The sequence below is a fragment of the Macrosteles quadrilineatus genome, unplaced genomic scaffold (genome assembly GCF_028750875.1).
Source record: "Macrosteles quadrilineatus isolate MER2022 unplaced genomic scaffold, UCM_ALF_1.0 Scaffold_2__2_contigs__length_208266976, whole genome shotgun sequence".
In the NCBI taxonomy this organism is placed as follows: Eukaryota; Metazoa; Arthropoda; class Insecta; order Hemiptera; family Cicadellidae; genus Macrosteles; species Macrosteles quadrilineatus.
The window spans coordinates 162,685,665-162,713,383 of NW_026542595.1; the positions used below are offsets into that span (position 1 = coordinate 162,685,665).

Here is a 27,719-nt window from a genome sequence, read left to right on the forward strand (position 1 = left end):
TTCATTCGTTTACCTCTTTATTTCATTGCTATTATAAGAGCTTACCGCTTACCTTAGCATTCCTAATATTGTTGATTCTATATTAATTTCAAACACGAAGGTTCATTCAGTCTTTATTTCAAAATTTTCTGTGTCAGTTGGGTTTTTGGTTCATAACTTTGGAAATACGGGTGCGCTGCTGCTTTCTATTCGCGGTTTGGGCTATAGACGACCAGGCTTCAGTCCACGTGATATGGATTCAAATCAGAAGCTCTGCCAACAGCTATTAGATATAATTTGTGATAATGACGTAACAGGTAACATAGTAGTTTAAAGACCACCTAAAAACATCTAATCAAACACCCCAAATATGTGGTAAGGAGAACATGTCTTTACTGGACAACTCGCCAACCAAAAGCCATTCAATATAGTTTGACCTTTTAAATGATAACTAACTTTCAGTTATCCAAAGAAAATGAAATTATTCGAAGACGATTAGGGCATGTAGCTTTCAACATTGATGTCGCTTGCTCTGAAGTTGTAACCTCCACCAACGAAGGTGTGTTGTACGCATAGTTGAGACCAGTAAGTGTCCTTCGGAATGCGGTCCTCTCCCACATAAACAATGGTCTTCATTATACAACGTTGTTTCGCCACATAAATGTTGTAATACTGAACGTATAAGGCCTTTGGGTCATTCGCACCTTAAATCATCTTTCTGTTTATGTTTTTAGTATGCTCCTTTTTCTTTGCCTTCAATGCAACTTTGTTCTAAAACGGTTTACTGTTAGAGTTAATAAGTATTGTAGCAGTCTTTGTAAGAAAAATCTATCAAGCATATTAGGTTTGAAGGGAAAAGCAAAATAATCAATGAAATCTAAAGGAAGAATATATTTTGTGAGGTCTATTATACACAGTGTGTAAATTAAGTCTTGAAACAAATCTGTATTTTTTATACCGAAATAGATAGAAATATTATGCTTGTGGCATTCATTATTAACAAAGGTTCCGTAATATTTTACATCAAAAATATTTTTTAACCCCTAACAGGGTAGGGGGTAGGGGTGACTTATTTTTTCAAATAGCAACCCCTATTGAGTGACCCCTTATTTTGAAGTATTTGTCAAAAGAAACACAATAACGCAAACCCGAGGTGGATATCTTGCAAAAAAGTTGCTAAAAGTTAGTTTCTTTTAGGTCAACTAAAGAAATGTTTAGGTAAATTTATCTCCGGTATATTTATAGTTTTAGCGTTTATGATTTATTTCTTGACACTTCATCAACTTTGAAATATGATAGCAAAATACAACGATCCATATTTTTATCAACGAGAGGTCGTCCAGTGGTCGAAAACTCGACAAAAATATGTAATGTACATACATCTCTATTTTCATCCCATGATGTAAGGCCACTGTTAATAATTTTTTATTTTAAATTCATTATGTTTGCTTATTTTTGAGCCTATTTTGATTCACAAGGGGATTCTGCACATATACAAGAAAATATATTTATAACAGTATGCGTAGATTTTCCCTGCGATGTACACGATGTGAGAAAAGATAGTTCAAGAAGCATGCTTGCCTTTTAATATCTGGATAAGTTGGTAGAATTTTAATCGGTTCATTTTTCGTGGGATCCACTCTATTAATTCTATTAATATTTAGTCAAATTTTTAAGGAATGCCTAAAAAAGCTATTTTTCAAGCCAACAGCAAATCTGATGGGGGCACTGCTTTTCAGTTAAGATTGAGTAATATTTTTATCTTGTTAATATATAGCCTATTAAATAATTTTTATCAATTTCATTCCTTTCAGGCAATGGAGAACCTAAATAAAACACGCGCAACAAACAACCATTCAACTTTCGTTTGCTTATTAGAATCTCGACCGGATCCAAGGATGTTTCACATTTGGAACATCACTTTGACACATTCGTCATTGATCTGTTTCTCGCGATCGTCAGCGATCTGTGTGTTCCAGGGCCGTGATAACAACAACAGCGACAGACTCAAGGTCAGCATCACCTGTTATCACGTATTGCGTGACCTTGGCCTGCGCAACCTCTGTCGTCTTATCCTCTTATCAATCTATTCGTGCTCAGGTGTCATGCCTCATCAATATGAATAGCATCTGAAATCTATATAGAGTGTATGTTAGTTAACAGTTTCAGTTAGGGGTTAGCTGAGAGGTTTGTAGCATATTGTGGGTGGGAGGTGACTGTTCAAACACCACAAGCTAGTAGGTTTTTACTGTGTGTTAATGATGTGACCCGTTGATTTTTGGACCTAAATGTCCACATATCTAGAAACAATTATAATCGCTCGGGGGAGGAGAACTTACGCCATAGAAAATCCCTCCACAAAAAAGCATTCGGCATTCAATATGACATTTTTTAAGATACGATTTATTAACACTTAACATAAACTATTTATCAATAGGTTTAAGGACCATTAGGATTTCAAGGATGAGTTTTCAAATTAAAAATAGAGTTGCGATTTAAATGACAATGCAGTTTGTAGCTGTAACAAAACTCTACGAATTAAATGTTCTATTCAAAGTTATATTTTTGTAAGCGCATTTTAGTGGAACAGGTTTGATTTCATTTACTACCAAAGCTAGCAACTAGGTAATAGCAGTTCTTGAATTTTCAAGCTTAATTGATGGTATTTAGGTGCATGCTTATTAGTCCCTACAATTTCTGACTCAATGTCATCTTCTGTTACCTCGTCTTCACTAACAAGACTTCTTTTCATAAGTTGTATTTAGTTACGGTAGTACATTAAACCATATTAAACCTAGCAACAATAGTTCTTAAATTTTGATTTTTGGCTTGAAAAGGTTTCAATACCTCCTTAGTAAACACTCACCCGTAAGCTCTTCTTTGAAGTTCAAATATTACCTGTACAATGATTAATATTTAGGTACTTCAAAATAATAACTCAAAAATATCTTGGTTCGTGGTCGCCATTAAATGTAACAAAACTGTGCAAACAAACTGACTTTCTACAAAAATTAAAATAAACCAGTTACACAGAAGTTACTTTTTGTAATTTTTTTTCCAAAACACAATTTGAAAATTGACAGCCAAACTAACATATGGTGATCCCAAAGTGTTATAAAAAATATTTCAAAGACGTGTAAGTTAAACATTTCCAACACTAGCATACATTTTAATGATTATTTTACATTTCGTTCAGAGCATGTACGGGTTCTTAAATTTTATGAAATTTCAAACCAGTTTAAAGAGAATACTAATTAACTACAAACGTGTTTTCACTTTTTAGTCTAGATATACAGAAATGTGGAAGGTTACATAACAACCAAACGACCTCGCTCGGAGAACGGATTCTTGTCTTAATGTGGATTTGATTGTCACTTAACGATCATTTACAGCTTAAACAAGTAATCTGAGCATTACACGCTGATGTCTCAACATAGGAATGAAGACATCATCTCTTGTAATGGTCATTGAGACCTCCATGAAGTGTAAAGTTACTTTAATATAGAGTCATGCGTTATTTATAGCCAATGATTGTTGGAGTTGATGAATTTAATTAGAAAGGCCACGTAACCCAACTGGGCAAGTAATTGTCCAAAAAAATAATTAACCCTTAAATGGCTTATCATCAAATTACTTTTGTTAACATGTACTTTATTTTACACACTATGAATCATAAATCACCACTCAAAACCAGTTCTATATTTCTTCAAAACTAATATTTTTCTTATATCATGCCTAGCTTTGCAGAGTGTCAATGAATGTAAAGCTTGGGTAAAAATTTCAGACCATAAAACTTCAAAATTCGTTTTGAGTTTGCAATATGGGTCATCAAAAACTGCGGGGCCACTTCAAATCTGTATTGCGGCAGCTGTCTTAAAAAAAACCTGGCCAACCACCTGTGGAATGGAATCAGCTGGTTTCACAACGTACAACACACGAGTAGAAACAATACCACGTATTATCATGTATTATACAATAACAATCTAATAACCTACATATAGCCCTGTGTAATAATTACATACATAGTACGTAATAAATCATTACATAATGGTACTGAACTCTTGTTGGCGGAACAATAAGTCAATGTTCTAAAAAGATTTACAACAGTTCCTAATTTAAACATTTAAAAGTTTGTGTTTATTTTACAGTGGTGAAAAAATTGCGTCCGCACCTCGGTAAAAATCAGCCTGCATTAATCTATAGGCACTACTCCGAAAGAATGTGTTCGAGTAGACCCTGGACCCTGCTTCGAAAGACAGTGGTTTAAAATGCACTGTACTCCGAAAAATTGTTTCAGAGCTATGCCTGGATAAACATAATATTCAAACCTAAATAACATAACATGTGATTAGTTTCCAGAGCGGACGCATAACATTTAATAACTTCGACCTTCCACGTAATTTACCTCACACGGTGAACACGTCTAATTTGACCAAAAGATTGCTACTCGAGGCTTTTGCTCAACCACGGCTCGCCGGTTCAACCGCTCATTGCGTAACCATCGTCTGGTTTCTAATCGTCTACATATGATGGTCCCGTACCTACACGCTAGTCGTAGCCACCAGCCGTGTCTCTGCTCCAGGTAGAAAGCTGAAATTCTGTAGTCACCTCACCGCGCGACCGTGAGCCGGTTAATCTTAGAAAGTGGCGAGCTAGAAATGCAACTTACGTCCGTATTTGGGACCGGTCTTGAAAGGACTATTAAGATTATGTTGCCGATGAGGAAGGCATCGTAAACGCTGGTTTATGGAAGAAGTAATCCCATTCTGAGGCATAGTGAAGGGGAACGGTTATTTGTGGTGGAATTTGTAACGGAGTCCCTCAGGGAAGAATGTGACGACTGGTGTTACTATATACTTGTTTACGTTGTTAAAGCTCAAAGTTTCCGGTGTCACTGAAATATAAGCCAGTAAACTTTGTGTTAACTATTGTTTACAATCTCGTAGCATTTGTAATGATTGCCTTGAGGCAGCGAGTTAAGAATTGTTAGCTTGTTGCAATGGAGGTGTCAAGTAATTAATATGGGTATTTTTTACACGGAAATTTTGAGGACGCTTACATCATATATTTACCACCACTCTTACCGGAATGTAATTATCCTTTAGAAACTTTTAAGGAAATCTTAAAATAATTAGTATCTATGTATTAATAGGCAAACATGTCTCTTTAAAACAATTTTTTCTCAGCTCGTGTGAATCGCAGGAAAGATCTACGCATACCGTTGGAAAGATATTTTCGAGTAGATGTGCAGAATCACTTTATAATTTAAATAGGCTCAAAAATAGCACAAGAATTTTAAATCCAAAAACCTAACATATTCCTTGTGGGTTGCCATGCTGGTGACGAAATAGCAACGCAATATAAACCAAAAATCAAAACAAATAGAAGAATGTTCTGTCAGATGTTTTAGTTACAGCGTAGGTTGAAAATAGATGAGTCTGTTCATTACATATTTTTGGTCAAATTTTCGACCACTGGACGACCACCTCTAGTATTTTTAACAGGTCCTTCCAGTTGCAAGTAGGTTAGTTTATTATTTTATTCATACTAAGCCGATATACCATGGTACCAGTTTTAGTGCGCAGATGAGTGAATGAGAGTGTAATGCGCGACTATGATAGCTTTACTAAGATCAGGCGGTTCTTATAGCCACAGACAGGACCATTTTAATTCGTCATCAGATTTATACTTTGATTTGATCCGCCAAAGATCCACGTTGAATATGTTTTTCTCAAGGAATATTTTAATGTCTTTCGGTTATCAATAATCGTTGGAAAACAGGTACAATAACAAACATCTAACACCGTTCAATATATTTACGCCTACACTGTGCTTGCAAGAAGGCAAACAAATATAAGACGTTACAAAATGTACTGAACAAAAACAATGACCGTCATGTATTTTGCTATAATATTAGACTTTAATTAGTTGAATCACATCTATGACTACATATATAAAATATCATGTTGTCTGTGATATAACCAACCATGATAGTTTCGATAGATAACAAGTTAATATTCTTCAGTGATATATTATAAACTATTTGGACCTCCGCTAAGCTATCAGTCAAGGTTGAGGTACAGTAAAAAATAAATGTTTAAAATCTATACTATCTTGAATAGACAATAGATAAAGAGGGAATGTATTAAATATTTATGTTATCACTTGTAATGAATACAGCATGTTTCCTCATCCACAACTACTGCACCTATTTCTATGAACTTTTCCTCCAGAGTTAACAGTGAGAACTAGTTAACCAATCTAGGGAAGGAAGTGCTCCGATAATTAGCGTCTGTTCTGCAATCGCAGGATGTTCGTCACCAGGATCGCCCGACAGAAGGCTTCCATGGTCACTGGTTATGTACACATTCGTGTCCTTAATGGTAGCGACTTTAGCCTTAACTAGGACGGCACAGCACGAACTAGAAGGCAACATTCCAAATTTCAAGGAAAGGTATATTAAACCCTAAGAATGTTTTGGATAACATTCCTGATTTTAAGGATGGGTCTACTGATTCCCCAACCCGTTTTGGACAAAATGTCTTGTTTAGGATAGGTCTACAGATTCCCAAGCACGATTTGGGCAACAGTTTTCATTTTTCGGAAGGGTCTACCGTCTACCAATCCTTGAAGACTAGACAAACTTTTTAACCAAGTAGACAGAATGTAATGCAGAGCGGATTGCAATCTCGGGCAACCATAATCTCCCAACAAATGTCTTATTTATGCACTAAGGTTAGGTTATTAAATAAGGGTTGTTATTAATCAATTTAGCTGTCCAAAACGTTTTTAGCCTAGAATGTCGTGGTCGAACTCGGCGATTATACATATTATGCAAAAGTTGTTAAATACGCGCTCTACTTATGGAAGCAGGAACAAGTGGGTACAACCACAGAAAACATACTATAGTACTGTACTATAGTACTGTACTATAGTACTATAGTAAGTTCTGTGGTACAGTACTCGGAGTTGTGGCGATGGAAAAAATATGGGAATGGTTTTTATGATGAACTACTCATTTTAGTACTATCTGAATGTATCAAAACTTAAAATAAAGTATGTATAAGCTGTACAAGTAGCTCAATTGCGTATTTATAAGATTTGTAAACCAATCTTTACTATAAAAATTTGGCCTTGCCAATCCGTTCCTGTTTGCGGCATTTTGCCCAACATTTTGTTGTTAACATACGTACTCTACTGATCTCATCTTCCAAAAATATACAATCTTTAGCCATTAATATAACTTACCACTTTGGACCAGTTTTTTTTAGAATTTCCAGCGGGCACAGTTTTCTAAATAAAAATGCTTATATTTATATACCAATCGTTAGTTCTTCGTTAGTTCTCGATAGTTCTCAAAAATTTACGTTAGTTCTCAAAAAAATAAAAAAGTTACGAGCTATACAAAGTGAGTACGCTGACTTCAAAATTATAAAATTTCCAGCGGGCACCGTTTTCCGACTAAAAACGCTTATATCTATATACCAATTTTTAGTTCCATGCACTGTAATTTGATTCATCTTTACACAATGAAAATCAAAGTAACACTGACATTAGAATAACTATCACATGATGATTCTCTCGAAGAGAAAGGATTGCTTATCAGTTCCAGGATAGCGCTTATCTGTGATATCTTCAATAGTAGTTTCAGGTGTCACTCGGTTAGATTATTTTTTAGGAGTGATAATTTTGATTACGGTATCAAAATGATTACAGTTGAATATGTTCAGTTAATTAGAACATCCAAAAAAGGCAACGCTTCCAAAAATTGGTTTTAGATAAGCAATGAAATCATATTTATACCTACTTAGTTGTGTGAAAAAGTGCATTTTATAAAAAGTCCATCATGGAAACAAAATAAACTATACATCAAAATGAAAACCAGAGTCTGCTAAGTAAAATGGTATAAAGTAATTTATAAGCAGTGATTATTTGAATTGGACTAAGCAGATAAAATATGTACGATCAAAGAACTTCTGTTTGGTTAATTGAACTAATCGTTTGTATTGTTTGTATTTGTTTGTGTTCGGTATTAGTATTATAAAATTACATCATTAAACGTAACACGTAACGAGTGACAGTTGCACGGATCGAGACAGGAAGGTCATACGGACTTGAACAAACTGGAGACTGGAGTGGTGGATGGAATAAATGTGTACAACACATTACTAGCATGGCGTATTGGGTATGGCGGGGTCGAGACAATATTTATTTAGTTGTATAGTAGTATACTGTAAGCATTTTTCGTTGAATGAAAGTGCGCGCTGGAAATCAGAAGTATTAAATAAGTTTATATATTCATTACTGGCTATACGTCTATTTATTTAATTTTTTTAGAACTAACAAAAAAATCGGTGAGCTATCAAGATCTTACGATTAATATTAGGATATAGGCACTTTTAGTCAGACAAGGGTGCACGCTAGGAATGATTTGGGTGTGAGGTTGGCATAACCACGTTTAAGACCTTATTGCCTTTTTATTTTTTAAGAACTAGTAATAATATTGGGAAACTAACAAGTAATAACGAAGAACTAAAAATTGGCAAATAGATATAAGCGTTTTTAGTCAGAAAACGGTGCCCGCTGGAAATTTTATAATTTTGAAGTCAGCGTACTCACTTTGTACGCCTCGTAACTTTTTTATTTTTTTGAGAACTAACGTAAATATTACAGAACTATCGAGAACTAACGAAGAACTAACGATTGGTATATAGATATAAGCATTTATAGTCAGAAAACTGTGCCCACTGGAAATTCTATAATTGTGAAGTTGGCGTACCCACTTTTTATGCTTCGTAACTTTTTTATTTTTTGAGAACTAACGCAAATATTGGAGAACTAACGAAAAACTAACAATTGGTGTATAGATATAAGCATTTATAGTCAGAAAACGGTGCCCGCTGGAAATTGTATGGTTGTAAAGTTAGCGTACCCACTTTGTATGCCTCGTAGCTTTTTTATTTTTTGAGAACTAACGTAAATATTGGGGAACTATCGAAAACTAACGAAGAACTAACGATTGGTATATAGATATAGGCATTTATAGTCAGAAGACGGTGCCCGCTGGAAATCGTATAGTTGTGAAGTTAGCGTACCCACTTTGTATGCCTCTTAACTTTTTTATTTTTTGAGAACTAACGTAAATATTGGGGAACTATCGAGAACTAACGAAGAACTAACGATTGGTATATAGATATAGGCATTTATAGTCAGAAAACGGTGCCCGCTGGAAATCGTATAGTTGTGAAGTTAACGTACCCACTTTGTATGCCTCTTAACTTTTTTATTTTTTGAGAACTAACGTAAATATTGGAGAACTATCGAGAACTAACGAAGAACTAACGATTGGTATATAGATATAGGTATTTATAGTAAAAAAAACTGTGCCCGCTGGAAATTCTATAATTGTGAAGTTGGCGTACCCACTTTGTTTGCCTCTTATCTTTTTTATTTTTTTAAAACTAACGTAAATATTGGAGAACTATCGAGAACTAACGAAGAACTAACGATTGGTATATAGATATAGGCATTTATAGTAAAAAAACTGTGCCCGCTGGAATTTCTATCATTGTGAAGTTGGCGTACCCACTTTTTATGCTTCGTAACTTTTTTATTTTTTGAGAACTAACGTAAATATTGGAGAACTATCGAGAACTAACGAAGAACTAACGATTGGTGTATATATATATATAAGCATTTATAGTCAGAAAACGGTGCCCGCTGGAAATTGTATAGTTGTGAAGTTAGCGTACCCACTTTGTATGCCTCGTAGCTTTTTTATTTTTTGAGAACTAACGTAAATATTGGAGAACTATCGAGAACTAACGAAGAACTAACGATTGGTATATAGATATAGGCATTTATAGTAAAAAAACTGTTCCCGCTGGAAATTGTACAATTGTGAAGTTAGCGTACCCACTTTGTATGCCTCATAACTTTTTTATTTTTTGAGAACTAACGAAAAAATGTTGGAACTATCGAGGACTAACAAAGAACTAACGATTGGTATATAGATGTAAACATTTCTCCTCAGAAAACGGCGCGTGCTAGAACCCGGAAGTGTGAAGTTAGCGTACCCACTTATAATCGGCTATAACTTTTTTATTTTTTGAGAACTAACGAAAAAATTTGGGAACTATCGAGAACTAACGATGAACTAACGATTGGTATGGTCAAAAGTGGATACGCTAATATGGGTACGCCAACTTCACGGACCTTCGTCTAACGACTGATAGTAACTACATGTATTGTCTAACAATTGATTGGATTAGCACAGCAATTTAATCTCATTTAGAGAACAGAAATCACCGGTTTTTTTTTTTAGATCAAAAAGAAATTAGTGCAAATCAAAAATGCAATTGATTGTTACAGAAATATTCCTTCATAATTAATTAGTAGTATAGTATTGAGCATTTCATACGCAATCAACAAAATATTATCAATAGAGAAGAACCTAGTGAGCATTCTTGTAGCGTATGTTGCAATGCGGTTTGTTGTTTAATATTCAACAAACACGCGATGGCCTACTAGCAGAAGGCTGTACAGTGTACAGTGTACACCTGTGTGTGTGCACGTGTATGTGTGAGGTGGGAAAGTTGTTATGAGTGCGGTTGGCCTGTTTCCTTCTAGAATACTAATCCATCGCTATCATAAGCGATCTAGAGGATTATCTATTCGATCGCCTCTGGTCTTCAACAAGCGCTAAAGCGCTTTTACCTCACCAATCACCGAATATCTGTCAAACCTAACAATGTTTTTAAGAATCTGTAAAATATACCCACAATTTTACGACCCGGAATTAAATAACAGTATTATTTTCAGATTCCGCAAAGAAATCTGAAACACCGCTGGGAGTGCCGTGTAGTTACGTAGCGCCTGTAGGTATATATAGTCAATGGTAGCGCGCACGCCGTGACTACATGCGCTCCCAGTGGTGTGCGCCAGGACCTATGGTAACCGCAGCACGGCTGATGGTATATTTAATTATTTTCGTCTATGATAATAGCTAGGACATTTTATGTGTGTTTCATATCCGGTTGATTCAGCTGATATTGACAGTAGATATTAATTTATTTTTATCAACCAACATTGTGCGCTTTCCTCATTGGTTATATTATCAGAAGAATATTAACATTGTGCAAATAGATTAGTTTGTTTAGGCCAAATAATGTTCAAATTGTAAAATGCACTTTGAAATTGTTTGTAACTGGTCCATAAGGATGACGACGATGAAATCTATAAGGAGTCTGTTTAATCTAAGCTTATACCCAGAAAAACACAAAGCTGAAATAAAGAGTGGTGAGAAACAAAATTACTCCCCGACTAGGGGGACTCATACAGTAATACTCGAAGATATGTGTTTACTAGTGTAGTATGTGTGCAAGTATGTAGTGATCGTATAATACTGACCGTGGACAGAGTGATGTAATGATGTTGTAACACGACAGTGTATGAAGTGTGAGGTGGTGTCCGTGCGATGTATATCGGATGACATCATATTGCTGAACTAATCATAGCTAGAGTCAGCGACACGAAAAGTAAAATGTAAACTGTTGACAAAATTGTTCGTACTATAGAGCGCTTACGTAGCAAATGTATATGGAGAACGGATCTTCAAAGAAATCGTAAGATAAGTGGCGAAAAGAGGACGATTAAATAGAGGTCAGAAGGATGCGTGTTATCTGTTAGGAAAGAAGATTTCTAACAAAATATATCAGTAGGCCTATCCAAAAACGTCGCTGTTACTCGATAGATATCCCTAGATATATGTTTCCTTGTAAGACAACGTAGACCTTCCATTTCCGGTAGATATGATAAATTATCCCTGACCAATCCAAATATATAAAGTGTGCAGATAGTAAGAAAAGTGTAAAATGCGTGTACATACCAATTAAACTTATTTAAAGAAGATTTTAAAATTTTTAGAGTTAATAGGCAAAACTATGTATTATTTTGAAATAACGCTTAAAAAAACAATCTGAACAGGCAAAATATTAATGGATTAAGAAAAGGTGTTGGTTTTATTGTATATAGAATGTTTCTAAAATCATTAAGATAATCTGCGATATACATATTTTCTAGATGCGTTGCGATAGGTAGTATCAATAATGGCCTAAGAAATGGTTAGCAAATGATCATATTTAACCTATCCGATGGTGGGGTTAAAAAACTTAACGTTTCAGGACCATCCATTAGACATAATTCTTTATATGCATTGACTTTAATTACTGATGTGCCTAAACACTATATTACTAAAATTGGGTATATAGATGTGTTATTGGGGATAAAACTCTGTTATGTATTTTGAATTTAAAAGGGTATAAATACCCGCGTTTAGTATTCAAGATGTTGTATCATAGAATCATAGATGAATTTGTATTTGTTTGTTTCAATGGTTGCCTACAGCCTTAGCCTGTGGATAAAGCTGGACTACATTTCCATGCTGTAGCCACTTTTAGAATAAAAATGATCTTAGTAAATTGAGCAACCGATAGACTACGCCAAACCTTTGACCAGGAAACTAAAATGAACATACAGTGATATCACCTTTAAATACCATAAACCATCACAGTAACAATAAATAACTAAGGGAGGAAATATTTTGGATGACACGCTCTGTATGTGGTTCATTCAAATAGCATTTGTCTTTTTTTCATTAAATTGACTAGAGCTGGTCATCAATGGCATTGAGTATGGTATAAAGTCACCATAGTCAATGCTTTTACTATCCGAGTAGACACCCAAGTAGACGCTCCAGTCCCCGGCGTCCCGGGTTCTAATAAAGCCAATCAGTAATGGCTGCCGCAAACTTCTAAGTTCAGACTGAAGTACTGTAATATGTAGAATGGCTCCAGTCTTTGGTTTGTGATCTATGATATAAATGTAGGACACAAACAAACAAAACACGTCCATGTATAAAAGTTAATACTAATACTACAATGTTCTGGACTCACCATCCTCTCCAGCTGGTAGGTGCCGCCGCACCACGTTGACCGCCTCATGTAGGGAGTCCTCCCTCGTTACATCCAGAGGGAGGGTGATGGTACTCCCAAAGGTCACTTTGGCCACCCCCTCAACACCCATCGCCGCCTCGCGGGCCTTCAACTTCGCCCTGAGGATCTTGACGGCATCGCTGTCCCCGCACTCCCCGTCGTCCTCCCCGGTCGGCCTGAACCCCGCGAACACCCGGAACCCCAGGGCACTCAGGTGCAGGGCCAGCTGGAGGCCGAACCCTGTGTCGCAGCTCGTAAGCAACACGGACCTTCCCGTCCCTACGTTCAGGGAGGGAAACTCGGCATCGTAAGTATGGCTTTTGGTGCGGACTTTACACAGCAGGTAGAGCAGGAGCGACCCCACGATGCCGGTCAGAGCGGTCAGTTGGATAAGGAGGATAATCAAGGTCTGTTCATCCATCTCGACTATTGACACTTCACAGTAACTGATAACACTTCACTTTACATCGCTCACTTCACAGTTCCTCCGCGCGTGGAGACCAGACTACGACTGAGCGAAAGAGCGAGGCGAGCTAGCGTTCCCGTCCCGCGCGGTTACTTCTCCCTACCGCAGCTATCAACGCGGTCGCCCCGCGGCGGATTCCAATCAAAACAGACATAATCTTCGGCCAGCCGTGACATATTTCCGGCGACCTTTCGCTCCACGATCGCCTTCCAACAACGGTGCACTGACCTAGTAAATGGTTCTCACAGCGCACTATTAGAGCGCCTTGTTGCCGATGAGATTTCGACCGTTATACTGTATTGCATGATGCACCAAAGTAAACGGGAAGAACTAGGCCTATGTAGATAAGGATAAAAAATAGTCCAAGAAAGTTATTGCTTATTTATTTGTAAAGATTATTTTATTGATATTGTTTTTACCAATATTAAAACACTAACATTACAGCTTGTGTTAATACATATTGAATTTTGTCTTGTCTTTTAGTTTACTTTGAGTAATAAACCTAAACACAAATTATAGGAATATGCTCCAAAGTTATGAATTTTTGGAATTAACGGACGTAATCTGAGGGGGTTGAGCCTTAAACCCAATGTAAGAATCAAAATGCAACATTTTAGTAAAAACAAGAATATTGGCTGGATAGAAATGTATCAATATTTTATAACTGTGATATGATATAAGAAGGTATAATACACTAGATCGCGCAAGGAAAGTCCAATAGAAAACTTAACTGAATAGACCATACGAATTTCGATATAAATTCTGAAGCATTGTATCGACTTTCAGCGAATCATTTAGTGGGTTTAGGCCTACGTGTAAAACCAATATGTAATAATTGTTATTTACAAGCTAACTGACGGATATTTGAAGGATACTTATCTTACAATGTTTATCACAAATCACATAGACAAATCTACAAAAAGCAGATCAACCGTATATCTCGGCAACTCACAAAAATATGTTGACAGATAAGTCAATAAAAATAAGGTAGCAATGGTATTCACAATGTCACAGTTGACAACTACTGCTAACAACGATGGAAGTTATTTTACTTTGAAAAGAAGCAGTTGTCAATGTGTTGAATTTCAAATTCGATATACCACATCGGCATGAAGGTAACACATGTTAAAGTGTAGGTGAAATGTAATTTCTTTAACTCTATCAATTTCTGCAGGAAAATATTTTGTTATTAAATAATACCCCCGCCGCAGCAAACCTGCCGACTAAGCGAATTTCCATTTGTCTGAATTCATTTTCAGTTAAATATATTTTAATAACATTAGGTTTAACGAGTACCTAGGTTTGCTGCTACAAGGAAACTAATAAAGTGTGTTTTTGAGTAAAATATTGATAGCTTAGTACAAAATAAATAAATTTGCCAAGTTTGATCACAATATATCCATAAACAAGCAAACTACAACATTTGACAATATTCTCCATAAGAATAACATGGGAATTTTAAATTTACAATTTTTGTAATTTTCTCCGTCACTAATAATCGAACAAAAATACTTTTATATACTAAATTATTTGTTTTTTTAAGCTCTTTAAAAAGGTCTAAAGAGAAATCGGGAAATTTTGTGTTTTGAGGGGCAAAAGTGAGAAAAACCAATTTTTACCCTATAAAACCCCCCGTAAAGCCCCGTTCCCATGGTCCGATCGTGCTGGTTTGCGAACTCATTCAAGTTTATCCCGCTTTACACATTTAAACCAAATTTCATCAAAATCGGACAAAAATTACTCAAGTTATCGCGTTCACGGACGTATATATATATATAAGTCTATATATATATATATATACATATATAAAAATTTGAACGAATGGTGTTTTTGGCCTCTGGGGACATAAAATGAAAAAGTAAATCGGTCCTGGGTCTAGGTCTTACCGTGCCACCTACGGTAATAGCTACTTCCCTATAGGGAAATTCGCTAAAACTAAATATTGATTACGTTATAATCATTCCAGCTTCTTGTACAGTATTGATTAAGATTACTTAATTGTTATTTACTAATAATTTCATAAGATCAACCGTGTCAGCTCATCTATATAATTAATACGCTACATGAAACTTTGTCGGTTGAACTCCTCCGCCATTTCTTAACCGATTTTGTCCATTGACGTCTCATTGGAAAGAGGGTGTCGCGTAGATTTGCAAACTGGCCTTACATTTTTGAAAAAGTCCCTTGGGCTCTGCCCCAATGGCTTCGAAAGTTCCCATGTTATCCTTATGGAGAACTGAGAACATAATTGTTTACATTTTGATCAGCTGTATAAATTGCTGTTATTTATTATTCAATCCAATGAAACACATTGAGTACATTTATTTACTATCTGAGTTTGTGTAAACATAACCCCCAAGACGGATCGTGTTAGTATGGTTTTATCTCAAATTTGTGTATTTATCGTTGTTTTGTGTAGCTATGACGGATAGTGTTAGCATGATTGTAACTTAAATTTGTGCATTTATCGTTGTTTTGTGTAGCTATAATTTGTTTATTCCCAAAACGACTTTTCGTTCTCAATAGGCCCTCTATCAATGACCTGTGTTGCCTGTACAGCGAGGCATTTTGGGAAGGAGAAAACCGGCCGGAATGCTTTAGGTTTATCAATAACGAAGATAAACATAGTCTGAGTTACACACCAGTAATCTTTGAGTTGACTCTTTTAAACTCATTGTAAATAAATATGACTGTTATTCGTTTTGAAATAACTCCTGTAACACTTCGCAATTGCTCGAATTCGAGCAACATGTACACTAGTATCGTATTAATCTATCGTTGTAAGGACTGTCTAAAAACATTAGTACTCTGCAAAAAAAGAGGCTTGGAAATGAACTAATACAAATTGCTACAAATGGTTTGTCCGTATAAGTAAAGTGTGTTTTCTATGATAACTTTATAAATTAATACTGTACATTTAAACAATTTACGAACATAGCCATCGTTTTGGTATTAAGATATTTCATTTTGAGTTTGGAACAAACTGAGAAAGCATTCTCGGATTGTTATGGAATAGTCCTCCATATTATGTTTCCTGTACTATACTATACGGTGTGTAAATTAAGTATTGAAACAAATCTGTATTTTAAAAACCGAAATAGATAGAATTATTCTGTTTGTGGCAATATTGTTTTACAAAGGTCCCGCATTTGTTTACATAAAAAATATTTATTAATCCCTCTAACAGGGTAGGGGGTAGGGGGTGACAAATGTTTTCAAATAGCAACCCCTATTGAGTGGCCCCTCATTTTGAAGGGTTTGACAAAAGAAACACAGGTGAATATCTCACTCCTAGCCAAAGATGCGGATATGCCAAAATGGGTGCTTTTTTACAAAAATTAAATTTCGGAATGCCCGTCATTTAGGCTAGGAGTGAAATATCCACCTAGGGTTTGCTTCATTGTGTTTCTTTTGATAAATCCTTCAAAATGAGGGGTCACTCAATAGGGGATGCTATTTAAAAAAAATAGTCACCCCCTACCCACTACCCTGTTATAAAAGGGGGGTTAATACATATTTTTGATGTAAAAAACTGCTGAACCTTTGTTAACAATTTTTGCCACAATTAGAATATTTCTATCTATTTCGGTTTTAAAAATACAGATTTGTTTCAATACTTAATTTACACACTGTTTGGTTGGTTGGTGATGTATGAGAATTGAGAATTGTCTCATTTTGGTGTCCATTATTTTACCTTACTTCGTTAGTTCAATTACTGTTCATCTGGCTACGGACAAATTATACATATTTAGTAAATTGAGAATTACATCCGAGGGTATTAAAATTGTTTTTACTGTTTAGTCTACATGAAGTATAGTTTCAAACTAATTAATTAAAAAAATATATGTTACAAATTAATTTGCTTTTTTCTATCCAATAAAACACTAGTTTCCAAATGGTAAAATTTTAATTCTCTCTATGATGAGTTTGTTTATTGACGTGATTTAATTTATAGGTCTCGCCACCCTAAGTTGAGGCAGCCCAGACGGACGGGCAAGGTCATTATCGGCCGGTCCCGCCCCGTGTAGTAGCAGTTGCGCCGAGTAGCATTTGCGCCGCGGATTAAATCGTGCTTCCAGCGCCGCGGAGTTAGATTAGTTCAATGATGCAGAAGTGACGAGGGTCATAATTACTTACACATTACTTGACTGAGTTGCTTGTAAATAGTGTCGTTTTATATATTCCTAATTAACTTGTACTAGTAGTGCACTATTGCACATAAAAAATGAATAAACACTTGTATACCACCACATGCAGTATTGAGTTAGTATAGATATTTTTCCTGAACTATAATTATTATAACCAGTAGACATTTCTACTTATCACATTACTAATTTAGGAGAAAGGGGGACTTTTGTTTTCCTATGAAGTTTTTAGAAAATAGTTGCACCAAGATAGTCTGCGGTGCTATGAGGAATGCGAACAGCTCGGCATATTGGTATTAGGGGGATTTGCTAGCGGTATATATATCCCCATACCTTTCGTAGTAACCCACTCCCTTATGTTACCTTTGGTCACTCAATGGTGTTGTCATTGTCAGTTTCGAGTAGAATTTAGCAGAATGAACATCGTAGAATCCACAAAGAAGGGCTCGGTTTTCAATCATTTCGTCTACTACAATTGACCTACTGTACATTATATCATCGATATGTCGTACAATTGATAAGAATGCAACAATAAGCTACAATAAAACCTTTCTGAAACCTCTAACCGAATAAATGAATCGATAAATAATTTCGAACCATGCAATTACTTACAATCGACATTTACAACTGTTCACAACAGTTAACTTGTACTCCCTAGGGACTAAAAAGGCTTTTTACTACTGGTGATTAAAACGTTATATAGTTTAGACCCATATGGTTTCGTCTTTTGTTTGCTATCTAAAGGTTATACATCGAAGTGAAGGATCACGGGTTCATACATAAAACCCCATTATAAAAAGGTTTGTCATAATTACAAGTTCTAAAAAAGTTAACCTTGTAAATAAATCAATAACTTGAGGGGGGGGGGGCAAGCCCAAAATGACACTTTTAGCTACCATTCGTCCCTCTGCTATATCATAAGATGTACAAGGACACCTACATCGAAAACATTGGTTAATCAAAACGGGTGAAAAGATATTTCACAAAAAACCTTATGGTATCAGGTACACAGTTTCATTGTGTGTTAACACTTAGCTAAACTAAACAGACAATACCCCCGCCGCAGCAAACCTGCCGACTAAGCGAATTTCCATTTGTCCGAATTGATTTTCAATTGAATGTATATAAATTAAATTAGGTTTAACGAGTACCTAGGTTAGCTGCTACAAGGAAACGATTAAAGTGGAGTTTTAGTAAAATGTGGATAGCTTAGTATAAAATAAATAAATTTGCCAAGTTTGATCAAAATATATCCATAAACAAGCAAACTAAAATTACTCAAGTTATCGCGTTCACGGACGTAGGGCCTATATAAATATATACAAAATGAAAAAGTAAATTGGTCACGGGCCTAGGTCTTACGGTGCCACCTACGGTAATAGCTACTTCCCTATAGGGAATTCGCTAAAAACATCCATTTTTTGCGAATTTAACATTATGGTACAAAAGACGTAATTATCGTTAATTTATTTATATTATACCTATAAATAAATAACAACAGGTTTCATTCCGATATCGGTGATACCTTCGTGCCAAATTTAATCAAAATCGCACGAGAAGCGATAAGCATAGGCCGGGAGCGCGCCCGAGTTCACGTGCAAACCTCGCACTGCCAAGTTGATGATTTTGAAAATATTCGTGGGAATGGATGGGGATTTGTAATGTTTATTGAGTTGTACAATAGTATTGAACATTTGCATGGGCTTGTATAGGCCGAAAGCAGGGTTTTTAGAAAATGGCAAAAAAAACTCACCCATGTTATTCTTATGCAGAAAAGGTGCCTAAAGTGAGGTCATATTACTATATTATACCTTCTTTACATTTAATGGGCCAATAAATGAAAGAATTAGCTTTTTTAGCTTGATTTCGAATATAGTATATGAGGATTATATGTAGGGATATGTAGGCAAAGATCAGGATTTTTGGAATTAGTGGCTAAAAAATGATCCCCATGTTATTTTTATGGGGAAACGCCTAAAGTGGGGTATCTTTGTGGTATTGCCACTACACGTTTTAGGGTGTTTTTAGGGTGTTACGTTTTAGGGTCCCGCCCGACCCTTTATAATCCGATTAGTGACACTTCCGTGAACGTTCTAGTTCCACAATTGTCATTAACAAAGTTAAAAACCTATGTATTAATTTAGTCTTTTATATTAATAACGTCGATTTAACAAACATTTCCGTTTTTTGTCCCATCAAAATCGGACAATGTTTACGGTTTTTGGATTTTGGAATCTACACTACTTTGTTTTTTGTTTATAGCTCACAAACCGTATAGTATTTATAGTATTTTGTTTATATAAGAAATTGTGGAATTTTGTATTTAACGTAATCTTGCAAAGAAGACTAAGTTTATTTATTGATCAAATTATAAAAATGTCATCAATTTATAAATATTCTCTATATGGGAAATTCACTAAAAGGTAATTTTCCGCCAGGAGAGAGTTTTTAACAGGGACGTTCAAGTGACTGGTCGGCATTCAAGCAAATCTGGCGGAAAAACTCGAACCGGAAATCGCGACTTGATCAATGTCATGCTGGTTACCTCAAATTTTGTTCCATTTGACCTTTTTCTGATTCTATTAGGTTAAAACTAGTGGAATTGCCCTAATCTTTGCACAAGCATTGCATTGTCACGGAGAATTAGCATACAGTTAATTATGAAAAGCTCTTAAAGTTGTTTAAAGCTGCTACAAAATCATCTATTAGTACCTGGTGAACGAGCCATGGCTCGGTACTACGACTATCCGCAGTACTATAATTATTAGACCAATTCGTAAATTACAAGGCAAAAATGTGGTTCAGATCCCATAGGTCCTTTATAGTTGCCATTGGCTGTATGGGCTATTGATTAACAGCTGTGTCTAAGGAATATGTCGGCCTTAGTCACTAACAAGACTACAAGATCACGCCACTCATCCTACACTCATCTCCATTCATACTTGGCTTAAAATACCTACCTTTGTATGGCTGCAATTTAAATTTAAAGTATTTTAACGCTTTTGATGAACAATCGCTTTATAGCAGTTCTTTCAGCAGTGAGATGTTATCTTAAATAGTTGGAGTTAGAGCGGTAATGCAATTTTGGATGAAAACATGGTAGGTAGGCCTACCTCTACTGTTGATTTTGTCAGGTTTGCAAGTCCAAGTAATTTCAATCTTTGAACGTCCCCGTAAAAAGTTAGAATCCGTAAAAGATTCGAGTCAGTTCTTTAAAATACGCCAGAAACCCAGTTATACTAATTTTAACAAATTGTTTGTACATTTTTTCTCAAACTGCACTACTACATCACGATTAATAGTCAACTTCGATTCGTTCGCAAATCGATAATTCAAATCTTAAAAAAATGACTAATCTAATAAATAAGTAGTGTGACTCATTGTTGTCGAAGCCATTTTCGAGATATCGTTAACTATTAACTGAGACTTTTTGTAGGAGAATTAATACAAGTTTCCCAAAAATTGTTCAAACTATTGTTTGGAAGTACCGGCAATGCTTGCTGAGAACAATCCTTGCAATTAACAACCTTTATCATGTTTAATTATTACCACTACAAATTTACGTGACGGGGTAAAACACTGGATAATCTCCTCCATTTCCTTTGAAGACACCTTTAGTAACCTTTCCAGAAACATTTTAACTATATATACTTTTATTACGAACTACCAAGAAATGTCTAGTTAAAATCTATATACCTATTAAAATAGGCAAGCACGGTTCTTTAAGCCCGGTTTTCTATGATTGTGTGCATCCCAGAGGAAATCTACGCATTCTGTTGGAAAGACATTTTCCTGTATATGTTCAGAACCCCTTTATAAATTAAAATAGGCTACAAATAAGCACAAAATGAATTTTAAATTTGAAAAAAATAACATGGGCCTCATGGGTTGGCATTCTGGTGAAGAAATAGCAACAAAATATAAACAGAACATCAAAACAGATTTAAAAAATTCCAATCACATGTTTTATTTACAGCGTGGGGTGAAAATAGAGAAGTGTGTACTTGTGGGTGTATGTTTATTAATCACTTTAATTATGCAGTGGCGTACATTGTGTGTGTATTTAAGCTGAACATAGATTCAAGTTCAGGAGTTACTTGTAGAATATAATAAGATGATCTGTGTAAAATATTACAAAGATCCACGGACATCTGGGTCCAGTTTCGAATTATCAAAAAGCTTACTTTCCTCAAGATCTACTGATTATCACCGCTGGAACCACTCAACTACCCCAGCCAAACGTTAATAGCTAAATAAGTTGTATATTCAAAATGCAACATAAGCTGACATCACAAGAAGGAAATTAACTTCATGTATAACCACAGTTAATGCTAAATTTATGAAACTAAACTAATAACAAGGTTTGTCAGCGATTCTTAAGTTTAGGATTAATTTTCCATGTCGGGACGGGACTCATCAACTATGCAATGAGTACGCTCCACCAACTATAGCAAAAATACTAGTAAGAGTTGAGAAGGTTTACATTTTGCGTTCTTTAGGTTTAAGAGCACCGACAGGCCTTCAGAAACCTAGTAATACCACGTTTTTCAGTCATGGTCATCAAGTTTTGCGTTATCTTTTCCCTCCTAAAAGCGAGTTTCGAAAACAGGTTTTACAGTACCTACTTAGCAAAATAAAACCTCTCTGGTATGGCAGATTTACCAATCAGCAAGACTGGGCGATAAATTATATTGTATTATAACTTAAATGCTCGACGCCAACAACCACTGAAAAATAAAATATCTCTGACTGACGGAGCAAATGAAGAGCAAATACCACTGACGACCTTGAAGCGACCTAGTGACCTTGACAAGGTTGCTAATACTAACACCTGCAGCAGCTACGGCTATCTTGTAACCCTGACATATGCAGCTAAACTGTTGTGAATGTATTTCTGGGGTTGGACTTTATGTTAAGGGACATTACAGCTGCATGGTGGAAAAATTATGCGTAAGGCGCAAGGAGGAAAATCTTACTATCGTAGAGTCTGCAGTTCTTTTCAATAAACAGTAAGACACACTCATTAAATATTCAAGAGTAATACCTGAACATATTTTGAAAATATCTAAGTTACTGTAGGCAGAAAACATAAAAAACTAAGAAATCAGCATTGTTTATCACACATCTGTATTCGATATACTCGTACTTTGCTTTTGTCGCCTTAAAAACAGGCTACGACAGCAAGTACCCCTACTAGGTTCACAGTTCAAACACTCGTTATATTCTTTCAGGATTGCCCAAATTTAAACCAAGTATGGTTCCTTGGATCAGATCACAATCCAAACCCATGTTCCCATACAACTGTTAGGTGTTTCGCCCAGTTAGCTTTTAGATATTCTGTGTTAATTGCTCAACTGTATAACAGGGTGTTAATGGCGAAAAGTGACCATGGTAATCGTATGGTACAACTCGCTGTTTAGTACATACCTGTGCGCCAATTAGTAGATACACACAAGGCTGCTTTCTTCGTTGTCTTTCTGTTCGATTTTACAATTACCGGCACCCTTTAATACAATGAACGAATGAGGGTTTTTGGTAGCATTTTAAGTACATAGCATTATCCCCATTCATCTAAAGGTAACTTGACAAGCTATTGCACGAACGATTAAATGGGTTTGCACATAAAATAGTAGAAGTATTTTGCTACCACCTTAAAGCTTGAGAACTGTCGCTAATTCAAGAGTAAATCCAGCTATGATAGTTAACCCACAGATAAGATTAGTACTCAAACAGCGTTTTAAATTATATAGCATTACATTTTGGCCCTTAACCAAACGACAAATGACAATAAGGAATTCTAAATCATTTTTAATAATTTGGTTTGGAAATTCAATTATTTGACTTTTGGTTGTGACAATTTTTAGTTCTGTTGAAGTAATCGGATGAAGGAAGAGCTCAAATATTATCGTATATTATCAAACTTGTAAGAATTAATCTCAATTAGAAACACAGCGCTACAATGTTTCTATCATAATTACGTGTGACTTGCAACGCTTGTGTTATAATTGCCTGAAGATACAATCGTGTTGCCAAATGTCCTTGACCCGAAGAACTAGAGTGCCCAGCTCCCAGGACTGGCGTGGGATCAAACATTATGTCACTGCCAGGGCTGAATTGGTACTGATATATAAATTCCAAACCGTTCCATCAGTTGAAAATATTTTGGCGATGTTGAACACCTAGTTTGTACCCTCAATTATCAGCATTTTCCCTGGGACTGGCTGGCCAACATTTGGAAAAGCAGATGAACTATAAGACCTGTACCATGACGTTTGTAATTAAATTGCAACATGGACTTCAAAAAATCTCATTTGCGTTCGAGTTGGGTTCCACACCTGACCTATCCAAATTATCACACATCTAAACTTCTTAAACTATAATAGTAGGTTTACTTAAACTTAACTTGCATTGAATGGGTAACCATTCTCAGGCAAATACCGTACAGGAAAACCATCCCCACTTCCACCCAGTATTAGTGCTGGGACTGACTGACCAGCCACGGACAAACAGGAAATAAAATCCCCAAGCTTATCCCAGGACAGAATGTCCGTCACCCTCCTTATATTATATCATACTGTATTTTCCTTTTCTCCTTGGTTACATATACACTGGGCCCTGATTACTTCGGTAGTCCGGGTCTGGTAGATACAGCGGGCCGCAGCATGGCGATGACCCGGACCCGTCAACCCTAGCTACTGTATCACGTCCGTCCTGGCCTCCTTCTCTACTCTACATAGTAGCCGTGGCTGATCGCTGTCGGCTGCAATGACATGTCTGATTCTCCGATGAGACGTAGAAACGCACTAGGGCATCTGCAAACGATAATCAGCAACCGATACTGGTGTTACTTTACAGAAGTATCAGCAGGTAACTTATAAACATTTTGTTATTTAAGTAAACTAGCGATGACATGCAATACCTAGTCAAATCGGACAGCATTCATAATTTTAAGAAGTTAAAGAAAGGGTCAGAACAAGCCTTTCTTCTCTCCGAGCACCTATTGACACATTTTAAACCAGATGGTAGACAGGAAGGTATCACACAAAAAGACTCTCACTCGTTATTCCCTGTATTCTCACTAGTTTGGCCCCACTCCTTAATTACGAGGGTTGTTCAATAAAGACTGACAGTACACTTTCAAAATACCTAGGTACCTTTAATATAAAAGTTTAGACGTTAATACTTGTATCTCCTTCTATAAGTAGTCGCCATTCAAAGCCACACGCCTTTTCTAGCGCCTCTGCCACTTCTTGAAGACGTGTTCAAAACCCTCCTTAGACAGAACCTTCAAAATCGCCTCTCGATTCCTTTTTTGGCAAGAAACTGAACCAGTATTGGCAACATGGGGATCTGGCCGCTTTTTTTGGAGGTGGTCTTGGATTATTTGTTTCAATACTAAAATGTAGTATTCTGCCGTCAATTGTCTGACCCTGTGGTACACAGTATAGGTATACACCATAACACGATAATTAAAGAACGTCATCATCATTGCTTTTTGGCGTCACTCCACCTTCCAACTCACATTATTTCCCGTCCATTTTAAAGCCTTTATGCTACCTGGAACAGGCCCTTTCACTCATTTTATCACCTCCAAAAGATTTGTTCAAGTAGCAGTAAGTACCCGTTGCACTTCTCCTCAGTAAAAAAAATTATTCCATATCTTTGCTCACTAAAATAAGCCATAATAAACTTTTGAGGCAAAAATTTGCAACTGTTTATTAATTGGTTGCCATGACAATAGTAAGTATATGCTATAATGTTAACAGCTGATTTGGTTGTTGCTAATACAGTACTTGCTTATACAAAAGGACGAAATCTTTTGGACACTATAACAACCGGTTATTATATGTGTTTTAGAAAACACCACAGATTCGTTGTCTTCCAGCATTATCCTCACCACATCCAAGTTGTCCACAGTAGGTAGCGGTAACTCTCACCCGTGATTCACGTGATCAGGGAGAGCTGCTCGTGACGTGGTCACGCTGTGTGACGGCCAAACTACGTGACCCCGTGGTGGTTGCCAACCTGCTTTAATGTCCTGGACAGTTTTTTGGAAAGGTAAAACAAGGCCTGTCGTTACCTATACATACTGACAAAAATGCAAAGTGATAACATCCTCGTCACGTTTTACTCGTATATTGTACAGTGGCTACATATTGGCTGATAGACAATTGGGTGGAAACGTAACAATCGGGTTTTATAACAGGGTATTAACCTCACATGAGCCCTCCCAAGTTCCCATCAAGGCAGAATTTGGATTTTAATGTTGTTTACATGTCCTCATAAAATCTACATCAACATTGGATAATTTTTACAACAGTTCAAACTAGTGATTTGTAGAACCAAGACCCCATTCACATCAAATCTCTTATTTTCATTCTATAGAAAAAAAAATGCATAAACCAAAGGATGAAAAGTTTGCTAATTAATGTGTATTTCGTTTATCACATGGGGGTAGCGGATTTGTATCCCCCTGGAATTTTACCCCCTGGGCAAACGTGACGTCACAAACCAGGGGGTAAAATTCCGGCCGCGAACTTTTGAGTTTCGCGACATCAGCTCGATGGATTAAACGCGGAATTAAACATATATTTTCACGGTTGTGAGTTTAATCAGAACACATCAAATTATAAAAACCTAGAATGTACGGCCGGATTTTTACCCCCGGAATTTTACCCCCCGGAATTTTACCCCCTGACCAGATATAAATTAGTGAGAATGATTAATTATCGTCATTCAGTTTTAATTTAATGGTAAACATTTTATTATTAAGTAGCCTATCTTAATTTATATGTAACATTAACTATTTGAACAGGGTTTTAATATTAATTTTGAGATTCGAGTGTCAGGATTCGATCTTTGAAGCCAACTGTTGGTTAATATGATCAAAATAAAACAGCGAATTCTGTTTACTTAGTTGAGATTACAAAATAAATAAATAAAGATAGGCTACTAAATAATGAAATGTTTACAATTAATTAAAAACAGAAATAAGAAAATCAATCATCCAATTTCTAAAATCAGCCAGGGGGTAAAATTCCGGGGGGTAAAATTCCGGGGGTAAAAATCCGGCCCGTACATCTTCAGTTGCTTAAACGCTAGTTATATGGACAGGGCGTAAAATTCCGGTTTTTATCGCTAATCTAATTAATCACGCTCTGACTATTTTCATTAGACTTCCAAATCCGCGGGGGTAAAATTCCGGCCGCGAACAAACTTTTGGCCACTCAGGTTACTAAGTCATAGTGACGTCAGCTTTGCCCAGGGGGTAAAATTCCAGGGGGATAAAATTTCGGCGACCCATCGCATGTATACGAGCACATCGCAGGCCGAGACTTCATACTCTGGCCACCAAATCCGAGGCCGTCGGCAGACTAATCTCGTCTTCTGGGCGTTGACTGATTAGCTACGTGAGCCACAATGAACTCCAATCTCCAGTTGATAATTTGACTTCTTTTGTCCGCCCACCATTCTTCTCCACTACTCTCAAACTCGACAAGATTGTCTACGATAGGTTTACCCCAGAACCATTGAATATACAACAATAGTTATATATTCAATGCTATAACCCATGTGGTTTACAACAATCATCTCTTATGGAGTCCACTTGTAGGTTATAGGAGTGTGTTTAATGAATAAAATGTATGGTTGCAAGGATTTGGCGCGGCCATCAAAGTAATCAATTTTGGGAGAAATGATATTGTTGGTAGAGAGACAAGTTCAATTCCTAATGATCCAGCTACAAACTAGTGTTGACTAACCTCCTGATCATTTGGGCGATACCAAAGTTCACTGGCGACAAAAACTCTCACCTTTAGATTGGTTCGCACAATATCTGGTAAGTTCACCAGCTCCAGTAAGGCCTTCCTGCTTTCAACAATACCAATCTCCAAGAGAGAGAGAAAAGTTATCACTATCAGCCCCAGGTTATTTTACAATAGTTTGAATACCACTGGAGACAAGGTGTTCCGGTGACAATACATTCCGCTTCCTCTGTTCCAGCGCTTGATGTCATACACTTTGTAGAGTATGTTACTATGGCGATCACTTCGTTCTAAAAACTTCTACGAGAGTCGTATAGCACTATTTATCTGAGTTGCGTACACTATTTTATACCTACGGCCGGTTATTAATTAA

At 36.3% G+C, this 27,719-nt stretch overlaps 1 protein-coding gene across 1 annotated transcript in view; it reads right to left on the minus strand.

Annotated features, from left to right (window-relative positions):
- Window positions 1-13,496, minus strand: part of LOC128985474 (D-beta-hydroxybutyrate dehydrogenase, mitochondrial) — a 32,522-nt gene extending 19,026 nt beyond the window's left edge. Inside the window, exon 1 of the mRNA XM_054404987.1 lies at window positions 12,933-13,496. Coding sequence (XP_054260962.1) covers window positions 12,933-13,392 — 460 coding nt within the window. The 5' untranslated portion in view covers window positions 13,393-13,496. The remainder of the gene's footprint in view (window positions 1-12,932) is intronic.
- Window positions 13,497-27,719: the final 14,223 nt, after the last annotated feature.